This window comes from Macrobrachium nipponense, chromosome 4 (genome assembly GCF_015104395.2).
Source record: "Macrobrachium nipponense isolate FS-2020 chromosome 4, ASM1510439v2, whole genome shotgun sequence".
Lineage (NCBI taxonomy): Eukaryota > Metazoa > Arthropoda > Malacostraca > Decapoda > Palaemonidae > Macrobrachium > Macrobrachium nipponense.
In genome coordinates this window covers 27,704,927-27,726,175 of record NC_061100.1, presented here as the reverse complement: position 1 = coordinate 27,726,175, position 21,249 = coordinate 27,704,927, and the positions used below count along the sequence as shown (strand labels likewise).

Genomic DNA, 21,249 nt, shown 5'->3' with positions numbered 1-21,249 from the left:
ATATACAATATTGTTGTTTTCAGACGCAAACAAATAGTGTCTCATACTGACACTACCGTTGTTTAAAATTTGTCGAATTTCAGCCGCTTCCCACAAAGACCTCTTGATTTTTAGCCCTTTTTTTTATTCTGCTCAGTCATTGTGCTTTCTGTATCAATATTATTTTTGTTTGTAGCATCCTTTGCTAAACTATCGGCCATCTCATTCAAATGAATACCAACGTGAGATGGTACCCAGTAAAACTTGACAAAATACCCTTGATCTTCTATTGCATATACAAGTTCTTTACACTTACTTACTAATTCCCTGTCAACTGGATATCTGGAGTTGAGCGCAAGAAGAGCACTCTGGCAATCAACGAAAACAAACGTCTTTCATCTTGTTTACTACTAAGGTTAACCCTTCATGAATGACATGTTATTCAGCAGTAGTAGTAGAAGTTTTATCTTCTATTCTTTTTGACAGCGTCTCGTCAGTACTCACATAATTTTCATAATATTCCCTTATAACCACCCCACATCCAACCTTGATACCATTCACTGAACCATCACAGTACATATGTATACTATTAGCTTTAGGTAATGTGTTGATTTTAGACAGAATTAATTGTTTCAATTCGTATGTGTTGCACTCACTTTTTCTACAGTCAAGTTTACAAATGCTTACATTAATTTTGTGACACAACCACGGCTTCATTGGAGCTACTTCTTGTAATTTTACACAAAATTTTATAATATCATATTTCATCAGTATATTATACAGTTTCTTAAAATACATGTTATATTGAACAGGGCAAACTCTGTTGCCTAAATAACTGTCAACAGCCCTCTTTAAGGTTCTTTCTCCCCTTCTCATCATACGAAGAGCAGCCATAGCCGCTACCTCTTGTATTCGGTCAACAACACTCGGTAGATTCAATTCCAGTCTCATGATTTCAATCCTAGTACTCATGGAACAACCTAAAATAACTCTCATTGCCTTATTCTGGATTATTTCAAGAGGTCTCAACTCTGTGTTCGAATAATTCACCAGCACAGGTGATGCATAGTCTATAACTGAACGCACCGTACTGATGTACATCATCCTTAAAAAAGGAATACCAGCACCGTTACCTCTATTTGCCAACACCTGTAAAGGTCTTATTTTACAAGTAATTAATTTCATCCGAGCTTTTGTTAAATCCAATGTACATACCAAGATACTTATAAATATTCACTTTTTCCAAAGTTTTACCATTTATGGCAACCGTATTACTATTAACCATCCTAGACTGAAATTTGCTCTTTTCTTCATTTATCACCAAGCCCATGTGCATGCACAAATTCTGTAATTCTGCCATAGCCCTTATTAAAATGGTTTCACTAACGCACTGTATCAAAATATCATCAGCATAAACAATAATCTCAGACCAGCAGGAAAATTATGCCTCGCAATTTTATCCATCAAAACATTAAAAAGGGTAGGACTAAGAGCACCACCTTGAGGAATACCTAACTCCATCAACATTTCCTCAGACTCATATCCTTGGAACCAAACTTTCGCTCTTCTTTCAGTTAAGTAGCTCCTAATCCACCTCAGTAAAAATCCCCTGACACCTTTGTTGACAAGTTCTTCTAGAATAACATCACTGCAAGCTCTATCAAAAGCTCCTTTTAAGGCAACAAATGCTCTACATTTAACATTAGCATTACTTAAGGCTTTAATAACGCAGTCTGAAGTACTTTTCCCCTTTATAAAACCAAACACATTCGGGAATAATTGGTCACCAATCATATACTTCATTAATCTATTTAATACAAGACTCTCCATTAATTTACATAAACAAGATGTAAGTGAAATAGACCTATATTCTCCGTTGCTCTTCATTACAGGTACAACAAGAGCTATTTTCCATTTCTTAGGGAGCCTGCCATTTTTATATGAAAGATTAATTAGATCTAACAAAGGACTATCCTCCATCATAATTAAACAGTTTATAATTTCGTACGTTATCCCATCCGCACCAGGAGCGGTAGATTTGCCCTTCTTCATACAAAACAACAATTCGTCTTTTGTAAATGGCAAACAAGTCTCACAATTTATAGCCTCTTGTAACGCCACGAGTTGTCTTCGTTTGTACCGCCTGTTACGTAAGCAGGCCTGAACACTGTTTGGGAGACCACTGATACTTGCAGCTTCCGACAATTTCCTAACCAATTCGTTCGCTTTCCCATTCGGATCATGATGAGCCACGGTTTCCTTCCTTTTCTTTCTCACTTTATTGACCAAATTCCATACAGACCCAATCTCTTTAGTAAATGAAATTTCTTCCAAGAACTTATCCCAAAATTTACCTCTGACCGTCCTTCTTACCTCTGCTGTCCCATCTGCTATCTGCATCATGGTTTCTCTACTCCGATTATCATTTGGATTCTTACTCCAATTACGTTGAGCTTTTCGAAGCAGTTTATCCCAACCCCGAACTATTTTGTCATTTGAATATACAGACTTTTTAAATGAGGAGAAACCACTTTTTATAGGAATATTTAAAATGCTATCAGTGATAGTGAGCAAATCTTCATAGAATATGTTTTCATCGTTTTGATGACCATTAACTTCCTTGTAATGTGTGTACCACTCACCAACTTTATTCATGAACTCTAATTTTCTATCAGGTTTTAAATGATAGCACTTCCTTTTTTTTAATGACAAACATCTTGTTTATGCTTAAAGATACTTCTAAAGCAAAGTGATCACTAACAAGCTCACTAACAACTAACGCATCAGCTGTACATTCAAACATATTAAAAAGTACCGCATAATCAATTCTGCCACCTCTCACGTGCGTTGATGCACCATTCCCCAAGACTCTGACATTTTCCAATGAGTTAAGTATGTTATTTAACACAAAACCATTTCTGTTTTGGCTACCACTGCTTCCCAAATCATGATGGCGAGCATTAAGATCACCCACTAATAAACAGTACTCATTGAAAATAACCTTAGGTAAATTCTCAAGAGATGTCTTATCACGAAATCTTTTAGAATCTGCTTTAATACAACTTACTTTTCATTGTAATTTCAATGTTAGTCGTAGCCTTTTTCATTTAGACCCTTGTAAGGACAACGCTTATTCACAATTTTCTCTGTATGTAGTTCATCATTTGCGTTGTTCTTACTTCCCTCCGCGAGAGCGTTCAGTGGGCTTTCCGCCAGTGTATATAGCTTGTACAATCATATTTTGTATACTTTTATATTTTGTATTATATGTCTCTCAAGAAACACAAATCGGGTCTCGCCGACCCACTTTTATTCTCTCGCGGGTCGGTAACCACATTTCCGTCCGCATGTTGTATATTTAAATTTCCCTTACCTGTAATAAAGTCGTATCCTTAAAAATCACCTTTTCACCTGCAAGTATTCAAATGACCTTAATCAAAAACAACGTAATAAAGTCAGTACACTTCTACCTGCCTCTTTGTCCACTCCTCACAACTGGTGACCTCCTGGTTTGGATGGTGACCCAAGCGGTTTTGGCTCAGCCATTAAGGGACTAAATACTGCCGCTCACCTTCAGAGATCTTTAACGGACTCACACGGCGCCTCAGTATAGATCTCTGAAAGCTCCTACCATGGAAATAACCAACGCCTGTAACGGACTAAATACGGCGTACCTTCCCAAGGTGTGTTCAGGCGTTTCCTCAAACGGTTTGGCCCGCCATTCACAACTCTGTCGACCGTTTTCTGTGAGAAAGGACAATGGGCGCAGATAGTACCGCGCGAGAAACCCAGGCCTCCCCTGCCCCAGCGACGGCCTCGGACACAGCTGCCGCTCAAGCTGTCAAATTAACCCCCTTCACAACAGCTGACCTGACCGCCTGGTTCTTCCGAGCTGAAGGGCAATTCCGGATCGCGGGGCTCACAAACGAAGTACTGCAGGCTGACCTCGTCGCAGCGGCTCTCCCGACAGAGGTGTTCGACCGAATATCTTCCTGGATTGACCGGTTGAGCACGAACCGTTCCTGTCACACTCGACGAGATAAAAGCAAGGCTCGTGACAGCCTATTGCTGAAAAGGCCTCCCGGGCCCTCGACCTAGTTATGAACCCCATGCGCGGCGCCGACCCACAGGATGCCTGGGACATGGTGATGGGCCTCGTCCGTTTGCCCGAAGTAGGTCCCGACGGAAAAAAGAAAGAAATCTGCCGGAGCCGCGAAATATTCCTGCGGCAACTCAAGCCAGACGTCCGAAAACAGCTGACCGACGTGTACACCCTACAGGACGACGAACTACTGGAGAAGGCAAAGAAACTGACGTTGTCGAACAATGCAGCGAAGCTCGCCGCCCCCCGATCCTCCGTGTGCTTAGCCGCAGAGAAGGGAGAAGACGACGACGACGACCCAATGCAAGAGATCGGCGCCGTATCCCAGGGGAAGTCCTCCCACATGCAGCGCGGTGAAAACTCCTGGTGCCGCTACCACCGGAGGTTCGGGAGATTCTCCAGGAGGTGCGAAAGCCCTTGTACTTTCCAGCAGTCAAAAAACGACTACGGCAGGCAAAACCAAAGCCGCCCGTTGCAACGGCCTCGTCGGAACCACACACCGTAGGGTTCTACGTATGCGACGCGATCTCCGGCCGGAGGATGTTGGTGGACACAGGGGCGATGCACTCGATATTCCCGCCGTCAGGAAAAGACCGTAGCCGCGAGCCTGACAAAACAACCGCCCTCGTCGCCGCAAACGGGACCCCCATCCATTCCTACGGCACGAAGTCCCTCAAGATATCCATCTTGGGGCGAAACTACGTCTGGGTATTCACCATCACGGACGTCAGGATCCCGCTACTGGGGGCAGATTTCCTGGCGCAGAACGGCCTCCTGGTGGACGTGGGCCGCAAACGCCTCCTCGACACGGGGACATGCCGTTCCCTACCACTGGCAGCGGGCCCGGGCGCCCCTACAATTTGTACCATCGCCCCCCACAAGTACAGCAACCTCCTGCAGGAATTCCCTGAAGTCTTCAAGCCGGAACTTCGTCAGGCGGCAGGGACGCCGCCCAAGCACTGAATATTCCACCACATCACCACCACAGGACCCCCGACACACGCAAAGTTCCGACGACTCCCTCCGGGCCGCCTCCAGGACGCGAAGCAGGCGTTCTCGGAAATGGAACGAATGGGCATCTGCAAGAAAGCCTCGAGCCCTTGGGCGTCACCCCTGCACATGGTACGAAAACCTGACGGCACCTGGAGGCCCTGCGGAGACTACAGGAGACTCAACCTCGCTACAATCACCGACCAATACCCCTTGCCAAACATGCAGGATTTGACCGGGGCCCTCCATGGGGCGAAAGTCTTCACAAAAATGGACCTCTTAAAATCCTATTTCCAGGTTCCAGTGCACCCCGAGGATGTCCCCAAGACCGCCATCATCACGCCTTTTGGCTCCTACGTCTTCCATTACTCCACCTTCGGCCTGAGAAACGCAGGGGCCACCTTCCAGCGCCTGATGGACAGCATCCTGGGGGACCTGCCCTTCTGCGTCTGCTACGTCGACGATATCTTAATTTTTTCCAGGTCCCCGGAGGAGCACCTACACCATGTTTGAGCGGTCCTGAAGTGCCTGCAGGAAAACGGGCTGGTGGTCCGTTTCGACAAATGCACCTTCGGCGTCGAGAGGGTGGATTTCCTTGGGCACGAGATCTCCGCGGCAGGCGTGCGCCCCATGGCCTCGAAGGTAGGCGCGGTGCAGAAGTTCCCAACCCCAACCACGGTCAAGTCCCTGCAGGAGTTCATTGGGATGGTCAACTACTACCGCCGGTTCATTCCCGACGCCGCCCGCACCATGTCTCCTCTAACACAGGTCCTGAAGGGGAAACCAAAGACCCTGACGTGGGAGGCTGAACAAGAGAAGGCTTTCAATGAGACGAAGAGGGCCCTCGCCAGAGCCGTGACATTATGCCACTTAGACCCTACTGCACTTTTACGCCTCACCACCGATGCCAGCAATGTCGCCTGCGGGGCTGTCCTCGAGCAGATGGTCCAGGGCGGGCCCCAGCCTCTCACCTTCTACAGTAAAAAACTGTCAGCCGCCGAGACGAGATATAGCACGTTCGACCGCGAACTCCTGGCAGTATACCAAGCAGTGCGCCATTTGGTACACGCCTTCACCAAGGCGGGCGACGCTTGGTCAGCAAGACAGCAGAGGCACCAGGCAGCCATCGTGGAGTTCGGTTGCACCATCCAGTACGTGCCTGGCGAGAAGAACCCCGTGGCGGACGCCCTGTCGAGGATAGAAATTAACGCTGTGCATCTCGGGGTTGACTACAAAGACCTCGCCTGAGAACAGGCCCCCGACCTGGAGATCGCCGCATACCGCACAGCTATCACCGCCCTCAAGTGGGAAGACGTGCCCTTCGGACACGCAGGCACGACGCTCCTCTGCGACATCAGCACGGGCTGCCCGCGCCCGCTGATCCCAGCCTCCCGAAGGAAAGCCGTGTTCAACGTCATACATGGACTCTCGCACCCCTCGGGCCGGACGACGATGCGCCTCCTGACGGAGAAGTTCGTCTGGCTTGGAATTCGGAAGGACTCCCTCGAGTGGGCCAGGACCTGTGTGCCTTGCCAAACTAGCAAAATCAGTCGGCACATAGAATCAGGCGTGGGGGAATTCCCGCAGCCGAAACGAAGATTCGGCCACATCCACATAGACGTCGTGGGCCCCCTACCCCCGTCGGAAGGTGCCAGATACCTCCTGACAATAATCGATCGCTCCACTAGATGGCCTGAGGCAAGACCGATGTCGGAGGCAACCACGAAAGCATGCGCCGAAGCCCTCCTCGCTGGGTCAGTCAGCTGGGTCAGTCGATTCGGAGTGCCAGACGAGATCACGACGGACAGCGGACCAGTTTTCCTGTCGGAGTTGTGGACCGCCCTGGCCCACCTAATGGGGACGTCGCTACACGCCATCACCGCCTACAACCCAGCAGCTGACGGCATGGTGGAGAGAGTCCACCGATCGCTCAAGGCTTCCCTAATGGCGCACTGCACCGGTGAAAATAGGAAGAGCCAGCTACCATGGCTCCTCCTCGGTCTCAGGACTGCCCCGCGGGCGAACAGCGAGGCATCACCCGTGGAGAAGGTATACGGGGAGCCATTAACAGTCCCTGGTGAGTTCTTCCCGACCAATGCCGACGACGCCAACGTCTCCATCGCCAGACTTCGGGAATCCGCCGGGAAGTTCACGCCTTGCATCAAAACCTTCTCCGACAGGACCAAACGTTTCCTCCCGAAGGCCCTATCATCGTGCAAACACGTCTTCATCAGGGACGATGCCCGCTGCCCGCCGCTAACGAGACCCTACCGAGGTCCCTTCTGCGTCCTACGACGCACTGACAAGGCGTATCTCATATCCATCAATGGTCGCGAGGACTGGGTCACAATCGATCGCCTGAAACCAGCCTTCATCATGGACGAAGACCCCGCAGACGCGGATTCCATAGGGCGCCTCAATCTTCCTCGGAAAAAAGCGGCTCCTTCGGTCGCCAAACCTCCCAGTCGTAGCCGCGGCCGCCCTCGGAAGACGGTCGAACCCCCCGAGGATCACCTCAGGGGAGGCATCCCGTCCCCAGAAACCTCCAGGGATCTACCACTGCAACTGATATCGCGCACCCGAGGGCGCCTCCGCCTCCCAGCTTGCTTCCGCGAGTAACAATCCGAAGTACAAAGAAATCAGCCAACAATTATGCCTAATTATTGTCTTAGGGGGGGAGTATTTGTAAGGGCAACGCTTATTCACAATTTTCTCTGTATGTAGTTCATCATTTGCGTTGTTCTTACTTCCCTCCGCGAGAGCGTTCAGTGGGCTTTCCGCCAGTGTATATAGCATGTACAATCATATTTTGTATACTTTTATATTTTGTATTATATGTCTCTCAAGAAACACAAATCGGGTCTCGCCGACCCACTTTTATTCTCTCGCGGGTCGGTAACCACATATCCGTCCACATGTTGTATATTTAAATTTCCCTTACCTGTAATAAAGTCAGTACACTTCTACCTGCCTCTTTGTCCACTCCTCACACCCTTGTATTTGTAACATGTTTAAGAATGACCTCAAAGATATAATTACAGACTTAAATAAAAATTAGTTGCCTTAGAGTTATCTTCACTGAAATGTATGTCTATCATGTATTGTGAATATGGTTTTGTTTACCAAAGTTCTGAATAGCTGTCACCTATAAACCTTTAATTGTCTTGTCCTTATATCTGAGATGATTGTCTTAAACTTTTAATTGCACCCATTGTTTATGCTAGTTTGGGAAGGTTACTCATCTTCTAGGTGTGTCGGATTCAAGGTACTAATCTCTTTATAATCTTTATCTGTCAGTTATACAAATCTTCTTGTTTTGTCTTTTTCCTCATGTATGTCAGTTCATCGGCTTAGTAAAGGATGTTTAAACGTCGAAAGGTCTCACGGATATTCCGTCGTTTATCTTCCTTCATGGCATATACCTTTGTGTGTGTGTGTATCTATATATATATATATATATATATATATATATATGTATATATATAATATATGTATATATATATATATGTATATATATGTATATATATATATATATATATATATATATGTATATATATATATGTATATATATATATATATATATATATGTATTATATATATATATGTATATCTATATATGTATATTATATATATATATTATATATATATATATATATATATATATATATATGTTGTAAATATATATATATATGTATATATATATGTGTATATATATATATATGTATATATATATATATATATATATATATCTATATATATATATATATTATATATTTATATATCTATATATATATATATATATATATATATATATATATATATATATTATATATATATATATATATATATAGTATATATATTCTATATATATATATATCTCATATCTATATATTCTATCTCTATATATATATATATATCTATATATATATCATATAATATATATATATATATACATATATCTATCTATATATATATATACTATATATATATTATATATATATATATAGAGAGAGAGAGAGAGAGAGAGAGAGAGTCCTTTACAGTTTAAAGAAAACGAAAACGAATTTCGATGTCGTATATAGAAAATGGTCCTGTCTAATATTATGGGTAAATATTATTGAATGAGGAGTTCTTACTTTGGTGGTGTTGACAATTGAAAAAGGCATAAAAAGATATTTAAAAAATGGTTTATCCAAGAGTGCAATCAAAGAAATAAGCAAAGAAATAAGCCACTCATTACTTCCAGGTTAAGATGTGCTATGTTTCACAAGCTATTCCAAGCGGAATAAACTTAAAAGTGGAGGGATGGGAAAATAAATGAATAATGTGTTTGGAAGACCAAATTTTTATTATGCTTCAATAATTTAAAAGATTTATTTTATGCCATAGCAAATTCCAAATGCAAATAAGTGATAATATCCAATCATGAAGAGAAATTCCAATGACGTCAGCTTTGATTGCTCCACTTAGCCAGTAGCCTATAGGTAGATATAGTAATTTTCATGGCCTTGGGAGGTATGTAGAACCTGCTGTGTTCGTGGCAATCCAGGGTAGAAATGCTGAAAGATAAATACAGTAATAGACTCATATATTCATAACCAATTCGTGATCACAGTAATTAGCAATAATATTTTTGATTTTAGTGTTTTTAAGAACTCAACTTTTTGTAAATATGCAGATTTTGACTTCGTCTGTTACCTCACTGTCAAACCCATTGGTTTAGAACTTGTAATTTTTTTTAAAATCATGCCTCTGTGACAGCTGATTTATCTTACATTTTCATTTTTACTGTTGATTTGAAATATTTGTTTTTACATGTTATTGATAAATGAATGTTAAAATTCATCGTCATACATCAGGTACCGAGGTCGTGAAACCTCTTCATTTGTCTGTTTCACTTTAAAACCATACAGTAGATTAAGTTTCTAAGCTTCTTATCTGCCTGTGTTTGCTTGCTATGTTTTTGGAAAATTGTTAATCAATTTAGTATTAAAATATTTTTAAAAATGTCATTATCTGTTTGCTTGATATTGAACGTTGAAACCTATTCCATCGTTTGATTTGGCCATCTTAATGTTAAAATACTACTAGTTTAGTCTCAAATTTAACCTTCAGTCCCTACCCCTGTTTTTAATTGATTGTCCCATGTATCAATTTTCTCCTAACACCTTGACTAACTTGATTCAAAGTCACCATTTAAAATGACATTTATCAGTTAACCTATCGTGAAAATTTTGTCATTCGTTCAAGATATCCTCAGTCAGGGGTTTAAATTACTGTCACAGACGCTATCCAGGCAAACAATTTATCACTTGATTTACTTACCAGTAACTCGGGCAGTCCCGGTAGGATAGTTACAGGCTTCAGATGAAAAGACATCTACTCCTATCTGGATCATGTACGTCTGGGCCGTATTGCCATATGTCACTAGTGCTCTTCCTGAGTCACCCTGAAAACAGGAATAGTAACAAGATGCGAAAGTCTTAAAGTTTACTATCAAGGACAAGCTGTGTAAGTCTTAAGAGCAAAGTAACTCTAACACAAGTTGTGCAATTTTATAAAGAAATTCCATTTACCAAAAGCTGTGCGAGTTTTAAAGTCATTCCTTCTAAGACTAGTTGGCAAGTCTTGGAGCAATTCATTCTAAGATAAATTGTGCAAGTTGTTAAGTAATTATTTCTAAGACAAATTACACAAGTCTTAAAGGAAAGTCTTTGTAATGAAAAATTGTAAATATTCAGATACTGAATCATATTAATTTCACAGTGCTAACTTAAGATTGTAAACTTCCTTACACGACAACCTCCTTTTCCTCCATTAACCAGTCCAGCACAGAGCGTGTTAGCTGTGATGGGAGGCGTAAAATACATTTTGCATTCTTCGTTGGTTATTGTTTGCAAATCCACCTCATACAGGTTAGCAGGTTGGTTACCACCTGCAATATTACAAAGTTGTTAATAACACGGCAAGGAAAGTAGTCACAGACAATTTACCCTATCTTATCTGTTATTTGATAGAATGGCTGTTCGTGCCTTCACTTAAATAACTGTTCTTTGCAGGCAAGTATCAGTGTGATGTAGCTTATTATTTAAGACATACAAACCTGAAGAGGTGAGTCCCCAGCCTGTAAGAGTAGCAGCTACATTTTCATACAAATTGCCAGCATCTGGAAGACACAAAGGAGCGATCTTGTTGTCGGCTGGGAAAGCAATTGGACTTGTGAGCTTGATCAATGCAATGTCGTTGTCCTTAGTAGTAGTGTTGTAACCTGTGTTTATGGTGATCTGCAAGGAGTTAGAGGGACTCATATTAGAAAGTATCAACTTAAATTTCTTGTCAAGAGAATTTTTGATTATCAGTTGTTTCACACCAATAACCGGAGATGTAGCGACGTACTTGTGATACTGATCTCCTCTGTGTTACGTTTGTTTCCGTTGTTGTGCCCCAGTTGTGCTCTCCAATCACGACAATGACACTTGATGGCTGTGCTCTGAAATGTGGAAAGGACAATTTTAATGAAAAACAAAAGACTTTTCGGCATAAAAATATTATATTATAAGATTCAACTTTCTTTAATGAGGAAATTGCTGTAACTCTAGAACAGCGTTAGGATTAGAAACGTCCACAATGATATTAAAAGTATGTTACTTGAGTTAAGCTCTAAACACAAGGATTGTTTGAAATCTAAAATGCTATTATGAGCTACTTAAACACTGGAATGGCTGTTAAAGGAACTTCTTCGTTCCAGTGCAACAACATAATGACTCCCAGCAGCTTATCATTCACACGTCACAAACAGGTTGAACTCAAAGCTACTACTCATTGGCAGTCTCAACCATACGATCATCCAGCATTTGCCAAAGATCCGTTTTCCACTGAGGTCATCGACTTGTTTTCAACCTGTATGATATATATATATATATATATATATATATATATATATATATATATATATATATATATATATTAACAACGGTAGCGTCGCCCCCGCTATTTTCATATTTGGTATGCGTTTAAGTCTCACAGACAACCCCCCGGTATTTTAATAGTCTTAATCAGTAATTAATCAAACACCAATTATCTCCTCTCCAAGATACTATAGTTCCCTCCACTAGGACACTTAGTCGCCTCACTAGGATGCTTAGTCCCCTCACTAGGACACATAGTCCCCTCCACTAGATCCGCCTGTTTAAAAGACAGGAGAACACACTACTGAGCACACACAATTGTAAAGACAAAGTCAAAAGATTAAATGAAATAGAACATCTTTACAAAATATCAAAGTAAGAACATCTTTACAAAATATCAAAGTAAGAGACAAGCCATAACTTTGGCTAAAGCATTCTGCCTTTTCTCCCCGTAGCTGTTTCCATCCTTCTGTCTAGTTACCTTCCGTTAAGAACGAAAGAGGCGCACACGTACAGATGAATTCACACTCTTCGTCCACACCCTGAAACTACTTTCAACTAGTTTCAGTCACCTTGGACAAGCCCTCGTGTCACTGATATGCTTAGGTAAGGAACTCTAACATCGCACATAACTACAGGACGATCATTGACCTGCTTCGGTACATCATGCCACCCAAAAAAAGAGTTATCAGCTTTCTTAAGCTGTTGCTCGGACTCTGTCTCCATTGGAAGTCAAACATGATGAGTCTGTGCATTCCCCCTTACTACATATATATGTTCCCGTAAGTGATGTCAGTGCAACTTGCCAAGGATATTCGTGCAATGTTGTGGGCTGTCCTCCAACTATCCTACTTACAGGATTTCGTCTGCCACATCCTACATCAATTACAGTGAGTCAGTAACTGGAGCATTCTACGGGTTTGGTTATTTATACGGGTAGTTAGTCATTATGAACTGTAACGTCGTTAGACCGGGTACTTTCTATCTAGTCTGAATCAGAACTATGCAGTTAACATTATACTCTCCTGCCTCAGCTAATGTGGAGTATAATCAATTTGACACTCATGAAGATCATTTAACCATTGGTAAATATCACAGGCATGAAAACAAAGCAATAGTCAGTCCAAGAACTGGCACTTACCCAACATTTTATAACCACTTCAAATAAAAAAGGGAACTAATAGTCTTCTAAACTTCAATTATCTGTAAATGATTTTGCTATAGACAGAACTTTTGAAGCCAGGGACTCTGTCAAAGAGTTCGGTCTCGGATTTTAAATTAAAATTCCGAGTCCACTGAAACCATGGAATAAAGCAGCACCTTTGTACTGTCATCTTTGTTATGGATTGCATTTATTTGCACTTTGGTTATAATAATGAAGAGAGATTATGGTCAAAGACTGTGTTCACCCAAACAAGCTAAAGGCAGCTTTCCCAACTAGAGATCCAGCAGAGAAGAGGGAGCTCTGCCTCCAGAGAAGTTGAACTGCACCATATAAAGAAGACTGATATCTTCTATGTTCACATAGAAAAAGTAAGAGTAGCGAGATAAAGTATAAATCTTCATTAGTTGATATAAGGGACTTTATTTGATTGTGGTCGGAACTATTGAAAATGCTTGTAAGATACAAACGGGAACAAGAATCTAATCATGTACAAAAGACTGAGACCTTCCAAATTCATTTGTGTGCTTTGACATATAAAAAGAGGAAGGCTATACTTTTTGATAATGCTGAAAATAAATACGTTACCATCTCTCTTTTTTTAAGCCTTTTTCAAAATGAGATTTCGTAAGGGATCTTTTCAAAACACAATGAATGAAGAAGAAAAATGAGAACTTGAAGGCAGTCACTGAAATTCTCTGCCTTGTGGAAGATTTTGCTCATGGGATAAGGGACCCCCTACTCGAAAGGAAAGACGCAGGTTTGGAATCGTCATTCAGAAAGATAATTCATACTCTGCCCTTGAAGAAGCTACAGTGATCCCACCCTCCAGCTGTTGTGATTCACTTTGCCACTGAAGGAGGCAGTCCCACTGGATAGCACAGAGCCCAAGGCAACTTCCGGTCCCCAAAGACCTTTCCTGGGTGTGTGCCAAGAGCTTCTGTCTGATGACCGTTGTTTCCAAAGAGGATCGAAAAAAGCCATTTGATCCTGCTGAGGTAACCCAGTTGTGAGTGCACCATAGGCAATACAATACCCATGATCAGGATATTGGTGGCATCATCTTCCCATGCAGTTCTGGACAACTGTTTGAAGAATGAGATAAACAGAATACACAACTCAGGCCGAAGGCCAAGAGCTGGGACGGCCAAGCGCTGGGGCCTAAGAGGTCATTCATTTCTGAAAGGAAAATTAAGAGTAAGAGGTTTGAAAGGTGGAACACGAGGAAAACCTCAAAGCAGTTGCACTTAGTAGTTGGTCCTGCTCCAGTGGAGAGAAATAACTTACGTGGCTTCTCTTCAGAGGAATGAGTTCTAAACTACGAAAAAAGGAAGTAGAAATATTAAAAATGAAGAGAATATTTGGAAAGGAGTGATATATATGATATTGGACTAAAATATTACTAGTACTACTAATAATAGAATAATACTAAAGTTGGGAAACGTAGGGATAGGACAGAGATGACAGGCTGAGAACAGACAAGATGACCCTCTGTTGTCTCCGTGGAAAGGAGGATCAGGATAAACACTTACCTAGGGCAGTAACTTTGCAGGAGAAGCCATTGTAACTTCTTGACTTTGACACGAAAAACACTTTCATCTCGTTGTTTCCGCTTACTTCAGTGAAAGGCGAGTTTGTTCCGTAATACCTGTGGAATAAGAAGAGCTTAAGGTTTGAAAGTCCTTAGAACTTGGGGAGAAGAAGAAGATCTCTTTGCATAAGATGATAAAGTCATCTAACATAAAACATGTCACCTAACAGGAGGTGGGTCCAAAGAAAAAGTGTGAGAGCGCTCACTGCCATATTTTCAATTTTAAGGCTAAAATGGGAATGAGGCTCCTGTACAGAATACTTCCACAACATAGGCTCGTCATATGCACTTACGAAGAAGAATGCATATCAGCGGTGCTCTGAACTCTCCTTCAGACACGCTGCACCTCTCGTCTCTCACTCTTGCGTGGACTGCTAATCCTTGTAGATATTAAGGTTCTTCCTTCTTCCTTACACAATATTTTCCACCCTATCTCCACATGGGCAAACCACCTCATGACATTATGATCCATCCTTTCATTTCCACTAAAGCTTTCACCACTTTTGTTGTTTATCTCCATTTTTCCCACCCCTTTAATTTTTCCCTATATTATACAAACTAGGCAAGTGATTCTTACCACTTTAGTGTTCAAAGTCTCCAACTATGCTTCCATACATCTAAATCTTAGCATACATAGACACTACAGTGCTCTTCCAATGTTCCTTTGTACTTAATTCTTTTCTTCATCCTACCATCAACTGCTACATTTACTTCAAAAACACCTAAAGAATGAACTTCTTATATTCTCTTAATGTCACTGTTAACATTAATTCCTCTATCGTCCCCATTTCTATTCTAACTTAGCCTTGCTCTTGCTCATATTATCTCCCAACTTTCTCACAAATAATTTCATTAGTCTCTGGCTTTTCTCTCAAACCAACTTACACACAAAACCAGCCATTCTCCTGTTTTGCTGTTCGAACAGACTTCAAGCCTTGTGAAAACTTCTCAATGCTTTCAATAAAATCCCACCATACAATTTCCATTTAATGCAAATTCAAGATTTACCAGTCTATAATTTGCAGTTTTCTGTCACATATGACAGCTATAAATTCTTGTATCTTACCCTCTTCTGAGGCCTTGTCCAGTGATTATCATGTACGAATAAGTGTAGGAATACAATCTAAAATCGGAGCAGGTCATCGATATGCGTGAGGTGGAATCTGCAGCCTGTAAATGGAGGACTGATTAATTTTCAACACTAGAACAAAGTCAATGATGAGGTAGTTCTCCCCCACTTTTCGCGGGTTTCACCTTCGTGTTATTGCGGATTTTTTTTTTTTTTTTCGTGGAACGTATCTTTCACTATTACGCGGTAACTTTTACCAATTCGCGAATTTTTTCATGGAGTAATATTCACTCAATACTGCATTTTCATTTTATTTTCATGACTGAATACATTTTTACTAACTTTCGAATATTAATAGCTATTAATGCAAATACGGTAAAATATCTATTAAATATTTAATACAAATTAAATAAATCTCTGATACCAATTAAATTTTTGTTCTCTCTCTCTCTCTCTCTCTCTCTCTCTCTCTCTCTCTCTCTCTCTCTCTCTCTCTCTCTCTCTCTCTTTGAGATAAGAGAGATTGATTTGGTTTTGTACAGTATAGTTTTATAGGTAAATCGTGATGTTACTTTGTCTTTCACTTCTTTCAAATTTTCAATGCTATAATTACAGCCTTTTGCTTTTCAATAAGAGCAGACTGGAAAATAAAATGAAAATAATCATCAAATATTTTGGACACTGTACAGTTTACCCTAACCTTTAAAAGAAAACGAAACTACTAAAATACTATGAGAAAAAATGGCTTTGCTTACGTATATACTAAAGGGGTAACTTGATTAGTGATCAAAAGTTCTGTAAGACAGACTTATTTAGTCTGTATTGAAGATTTATTTAATTTTTATTGAAAATGTTATGAATATTTTGCTGTGTTCGCATTAACATTAATATCTGAAAATGATCAAGTCATTGTTATATACATTTTAGGGGCGTATATAGCTAACAGTGACAGGTGTATAGGGGCTAACCTAGATGACTGGGGGTTTTGGGGTAATAGTTTAGGGTGTGATTTTGTTTGAAATGATATTGAGTTGCTTTAGTATGATAATTTAAGGTATAGTTTTGTTTGTACTATCAAATTACGCAGTGAACTGTTAAAAAAGGCAGTTATAACCATTTTTAGTTGAAGGGGTATGGGGTATTTGGCAGTTAAAAGCAGTCATAAGCATTTTTAGAGTGGATTTTGTATATCCGCGGATTTTAAAATTTCTCGGTGGGCTTCTATGGGAGAACTATAAAGGACCTGTTATGATAAAAACGTGAAGGATTATACAATGGCAACAAGACTTCGGCTAAACACAGGATATTGCTGACATGATACTCGGCTGGTTTTATTAAGAGGTTTGATCCAATAGTGAGAATGGGTAAAAGGGTGACTTGTAGAAAAGTGCTACATCTTTTGGATTTGTCTTCCACTAACCGTGAAGCTCCACATGCCGTTGTTGTTTGGCGGATAGGAGCTTGGGTAGTTCGGTGACTGGATGGTGACGGTCTGGCCTGTGCGGAGAGTGTAACAGCCAGTCGGAACGGCCCCGGCTTTGTTTTGGGTGGTAAGAGAAGGAAGGATGAGACAGTGAATGATCTGAGACCTTCTAAAGACATTACTGTGCTCCAAGCTTCCACAAACATTTCCCAGCTTCTTAGCTTGAAGAAGAAGAAGAAGCCTTCTTTCTTGATGGACAAACGTCTAAATGATTCTGCCAGCAAGAATTATTTTAGAATTTACTGACATTTTTATCCATTTTTAAAAAAATAATTTGTAACTACTTTTTTCTTTTCATATTAGCTGATTTCTTCTTTCTGTATTTCTTAGTACAATCTGTTACTTAATTCAAAGGAGCACCATTTTTTGGAAGCTTGAATTTTAAGTCAATAATAATAATAATAATAATAATAATAATAATATGGTTGCTCTCATCCTACTGACACATTTTTCCAAATTTAAACAAGTTTGGAATCTCAAAAAGAACTAAAGCTCTGATCTTTAAGAAAGTTATAATTCTCACAACTTAACTGAAGCTTTCCAAGGAAGATTTGATTTCGTAAGGGAAGAAAGTCAGGAGATTGATCCGAAATTGATTTATGAAAATTTGGACATGAGGCTAAGCACTGGGGCCTTCAGCCATTCGGTGGTTTTAGGGTAAACAGAGGGACTTGGAGTGGTTGGACAGCGAGATGGAAGAGAGGAAGTGGGAACAGAGGTAAAGTAAAATGGTAAATAGGTGCTGAATGGACACTACTAACAACATTTAGTAATGCTTAAAGTACACCAAATGAGGTGCATTGACGGCACTACCCCGCTACGTGGGTATTCAGGACTTTACCTTGTCTGTCAACATTGTTTTGGTCCACCAAAGCCTTGGAGTTTTTTTGCATCAGAGGCCACATTGCTTGAGTGGAGAAAGGGGGTAGCCTGAACGAAGATTATAAATAAAAGCAACTTAGTAAATAAATTGTTCAAAATGTAGGAGACCATTTCAGCAATCATTTGAATACAAAAAAATATAATTACTGACATACAGATTAGAATGTCAATACAAGTCATATACGTCTAACAGTGAATATATGCGCCCATGTAACTGAAGGACCAAGGCACAAGCTAAGGTATTGGAATGCATATAAGAGAAGAATAATTGAGATTTTTCAGATTTTAAGAAAATCAACGGATTTACGAAAGCTTAAATTAATATACAATGCCTCAAAAACTGCACCAAAAATTTTTTAGTTACATTTCACAGGCAATTCTCATATGCTTTACTCGAATATTCTCTAGATATCTTACGTCTAACATCAGTTCCACGTAATTCCTAACCTAACTTAATCTGAGGCTTTACACTTTGACATTCAAACTTCAGAGATTGATCTGAAAATGTACCAGATTTGAAATGGGACCCATAAAATAAAATAGTCATAATAACGTAGCTGATAAGTACACAAGTCCGCTAAACTGAGGTTTGTTAACTTAAGGCTTTACAAAAAATAGCATGTTGTTTCACCAACGAAAATTAAATATACGTGCGCCACATTTTATTAGAAATAATTGTTCTGTACTGTTTAACATGACATTATCTATTTTTTACATTTCATTCTAATAAATAAATCATAAATATCCTTCCTAAAATTCCTGTATCTTTAACTCAATGAGAAACACCTTTTTTTCAGACCTTTTTAGGGTCTTCCATAGACCTTTCCTAATCCCCCACAAGAACAACAACAACAGCAAAGTAGTTTGTAGGCTTACTCCCCGAGTAAGCGATAGTTATGTTGGCTCCCCTTTACACTGTTACGTTCACAGGCAATCCGTTTAGCGCACACTGGTAATTCTAAGAAAAGACACTTACGTAATTACGTTCCGTCTGGGGTGGGACTTGCGGTCGCACACCAGAAACTCTGCGGGGGGAAATTGAAGAAGGGCTCCTTTTAGTGAAGAAATCAGCTGGTACTATGCACTACAAAAATTTAATACATAAAGGGAGGGAAGATATGTAATGTTAACTGATTTTTATATTTATCTAATTTAAATGTTTTTATCACCCAGTTCACTTGTTTCTGTTGTACATTTATCTTATAATTTGACTTACTCTGCTTTGTTAGATTTTTCTATTTATTTAATCTCTAAATATTATTCAGCTTGAAATGATATCAGTAGCAGTGGCCCTTTTTCAAGAGATGCATAGGTTGTCAGCCTGGGTCAAGCCCCAGCAGTCTTCTGGAACTTCTTCTTGCTGAATGATGGCTGTTTTGGTTTCCTTGAGAGTTGCTAATCCAGAACAGCCATCATTCAACATGAAGAAGTTCCAGAAGACAGCTGGGCCTTGACCCAGGCTGACAACCTACGCATCTCTTGAAAAAGGGCCACAGATAGTGCCTGAAAGTACTCGAGTGTTGATTTTGTTTGTATGGTGTTTTTATGTTGCATGGAACCAGTGGTTATTCAGCAACGGGACCAACGGCTTTATGTGACTTCCGAACCACGTACTCGAGTGTTGAGTAAAATATAATGTAAATACTTATAAGTGAACACGTTATACACAGTAATTTTGTGGGTTTCTTTTTCAAACTTCAGAAGATTACTGAAAGAAGTTTTTGTTTGGTTGATGAAGCAATTGTTGGAAGAGGGTTGAGGAAAGTAAGATGGAAGAAAGGGAAGATGAATGGAGGTACAGTAAAAGGAATGGAAAGGATTGCAGCTAGGGGCCGAAGGGACACTGCAAAGAACTTTCAAGTGATGCTTATACGGTGGACCACATGGGGTGCACTGACGGCACCACCCTGCTACGGGGCCAACCGTAAAATGAGAATATAAAAATGCCCCAGAATACAAAAATTGAACACAAACGTGCTTTCTTAAGCTTACCAAGATCACTAGGGCTAAAGCCAGCTGGAAAGACGCCATCCTGCCTTGATCGAGACTCAAGATAAGCAGAGTCAAGCTGAGTCAGATTTAGCCACGATCTGTTCTTAGTGACGATGTAAGCAAGCGACTAGCCAGGCCAGAGACTTCTAGCGACTCTGTGGTCAGGACAGGTACTGACCGTATTTATAAGAGGCCCTGACTAGACATCCCGGCCTTCTGAAGACTACTAATGATTTTCAAACACTTGTGACATATATGTCATGTAAATAAAATTTTGTAATTAAAATAAATTGACATACATTTCAAAAAATTTCTTGTATCTTTCATACACACACATGATATCTATATATATATACATATATATATATATATATATATATATATATATATATATATATATATATTCATGTATATAGCTATCAATATATTTATGGATGAAAATATAGCATATTTGCACATCAAGAAATGAAGATCACTCGCTGCAAATTAAAACTAGAGACTGAATCATTCGCAATTAAGGAAGGAAACTAAATAAATTTATTATGATCATTTTCTCACATGTATTCCAGAGAAGCATTTTCACAAAATTATACTCATCAGGAATATGTGGAATTAGCAGCCACGAGTTCGACTTCGTCCACCAATGGTTCAATCTTATTGACCCAAACAAATCTCCTGGAGACATAAGCCATGAGGGTAGAGAACTTCAAAAAGATTGTAGATGTAGACAGAAGGGATCTAACTGAGTGTAGTATACATCAGCAAGGACTGATTCCCAATGCTGAACTGGCAGATTATGATACTTAAAGGGTAAGTGAATTGCTTTCCATAATGTCCCATTGGGCCTTGCAGCCTGTCCACTGTCACTTGGATGGAAAGTACAGTTTTACTGGTTGCTACTCCTTTCTGTGTAAGGGAATCCTTGAGATGTTTTTCCTTGAACGAAGCACCTTGACCAGAGTGTACACAGGCATCCCACATAGACTAAATATTTGCTCAAGACAGTCGATTACTGTCGTCGTGTTCATGTTGGGACATGGGAAAGCGAAAGAAAATCGTGAATATTCATCAACAACTGTAAGTAAATAAGG

General features: G+C 40.4%; 1 protein-coding gene across 1 annotated transcript; it reads right to left on the bottom strand.

Moving 5' to 3' along the window:
- Window positions 1–9,386: 9,386 nt before the first annotated feature.
- LOC135211619 (venom serine protease-like) lies at window positions 9,387–20,335 on the bottom strand. The gene is made up of 10 exons (XM_064244906.1): window positions 20,159–20,335; window positions 19,151–19,191; window positions 18,126–18,214; window positions 17,222–17,337; window positions 15,799–15,902; window positions 11,468–11,561; window positions 11,175–11,355; window positions 10,867–11,006; window positions 10,397–10,520; window positions 9,387–9,630 (listed from the first exon to the last, which is right to left on the bottom strand). Exons 1-10 carry the CDS (start codon window positions 20,195–20,197, stop codon window positions 9,572–9,574), a joined length of 987 nt encoding a protein of 328 aa, XP_064100976.1. The 5' UTR covers window positions 20,198–20,335; the 3' UTR covers window positions 9,387–9,571.
- Window positions 20,336–21,249: the final 914 nt, after the last annotated feature.

Bases quoted from the DNA above. Each gene is read 5' to 3' on its own strand.
- LOC135211619 (XM_064244906.1), bottom strand. From the start codon at position 20,197: ATGGCGTCTTTCCAGCTGGCTTTAGCCCTAGTGATCTTG. The intron at 17,338-18,125 runs GTAAAGTCCTGA...CCCAAAACAAAG, and splicing joins AAACAATGTTGACAGACAAG to CCGGGGCCGTTCCGACTGGC. The intron at 9,631-10,396 runs GTAAGTAAATCA...TTTATCTTTCAG, and splicing joins CGGGACTGCCCGAGTTACTG to CATTTCTACCCTGGATTGCC.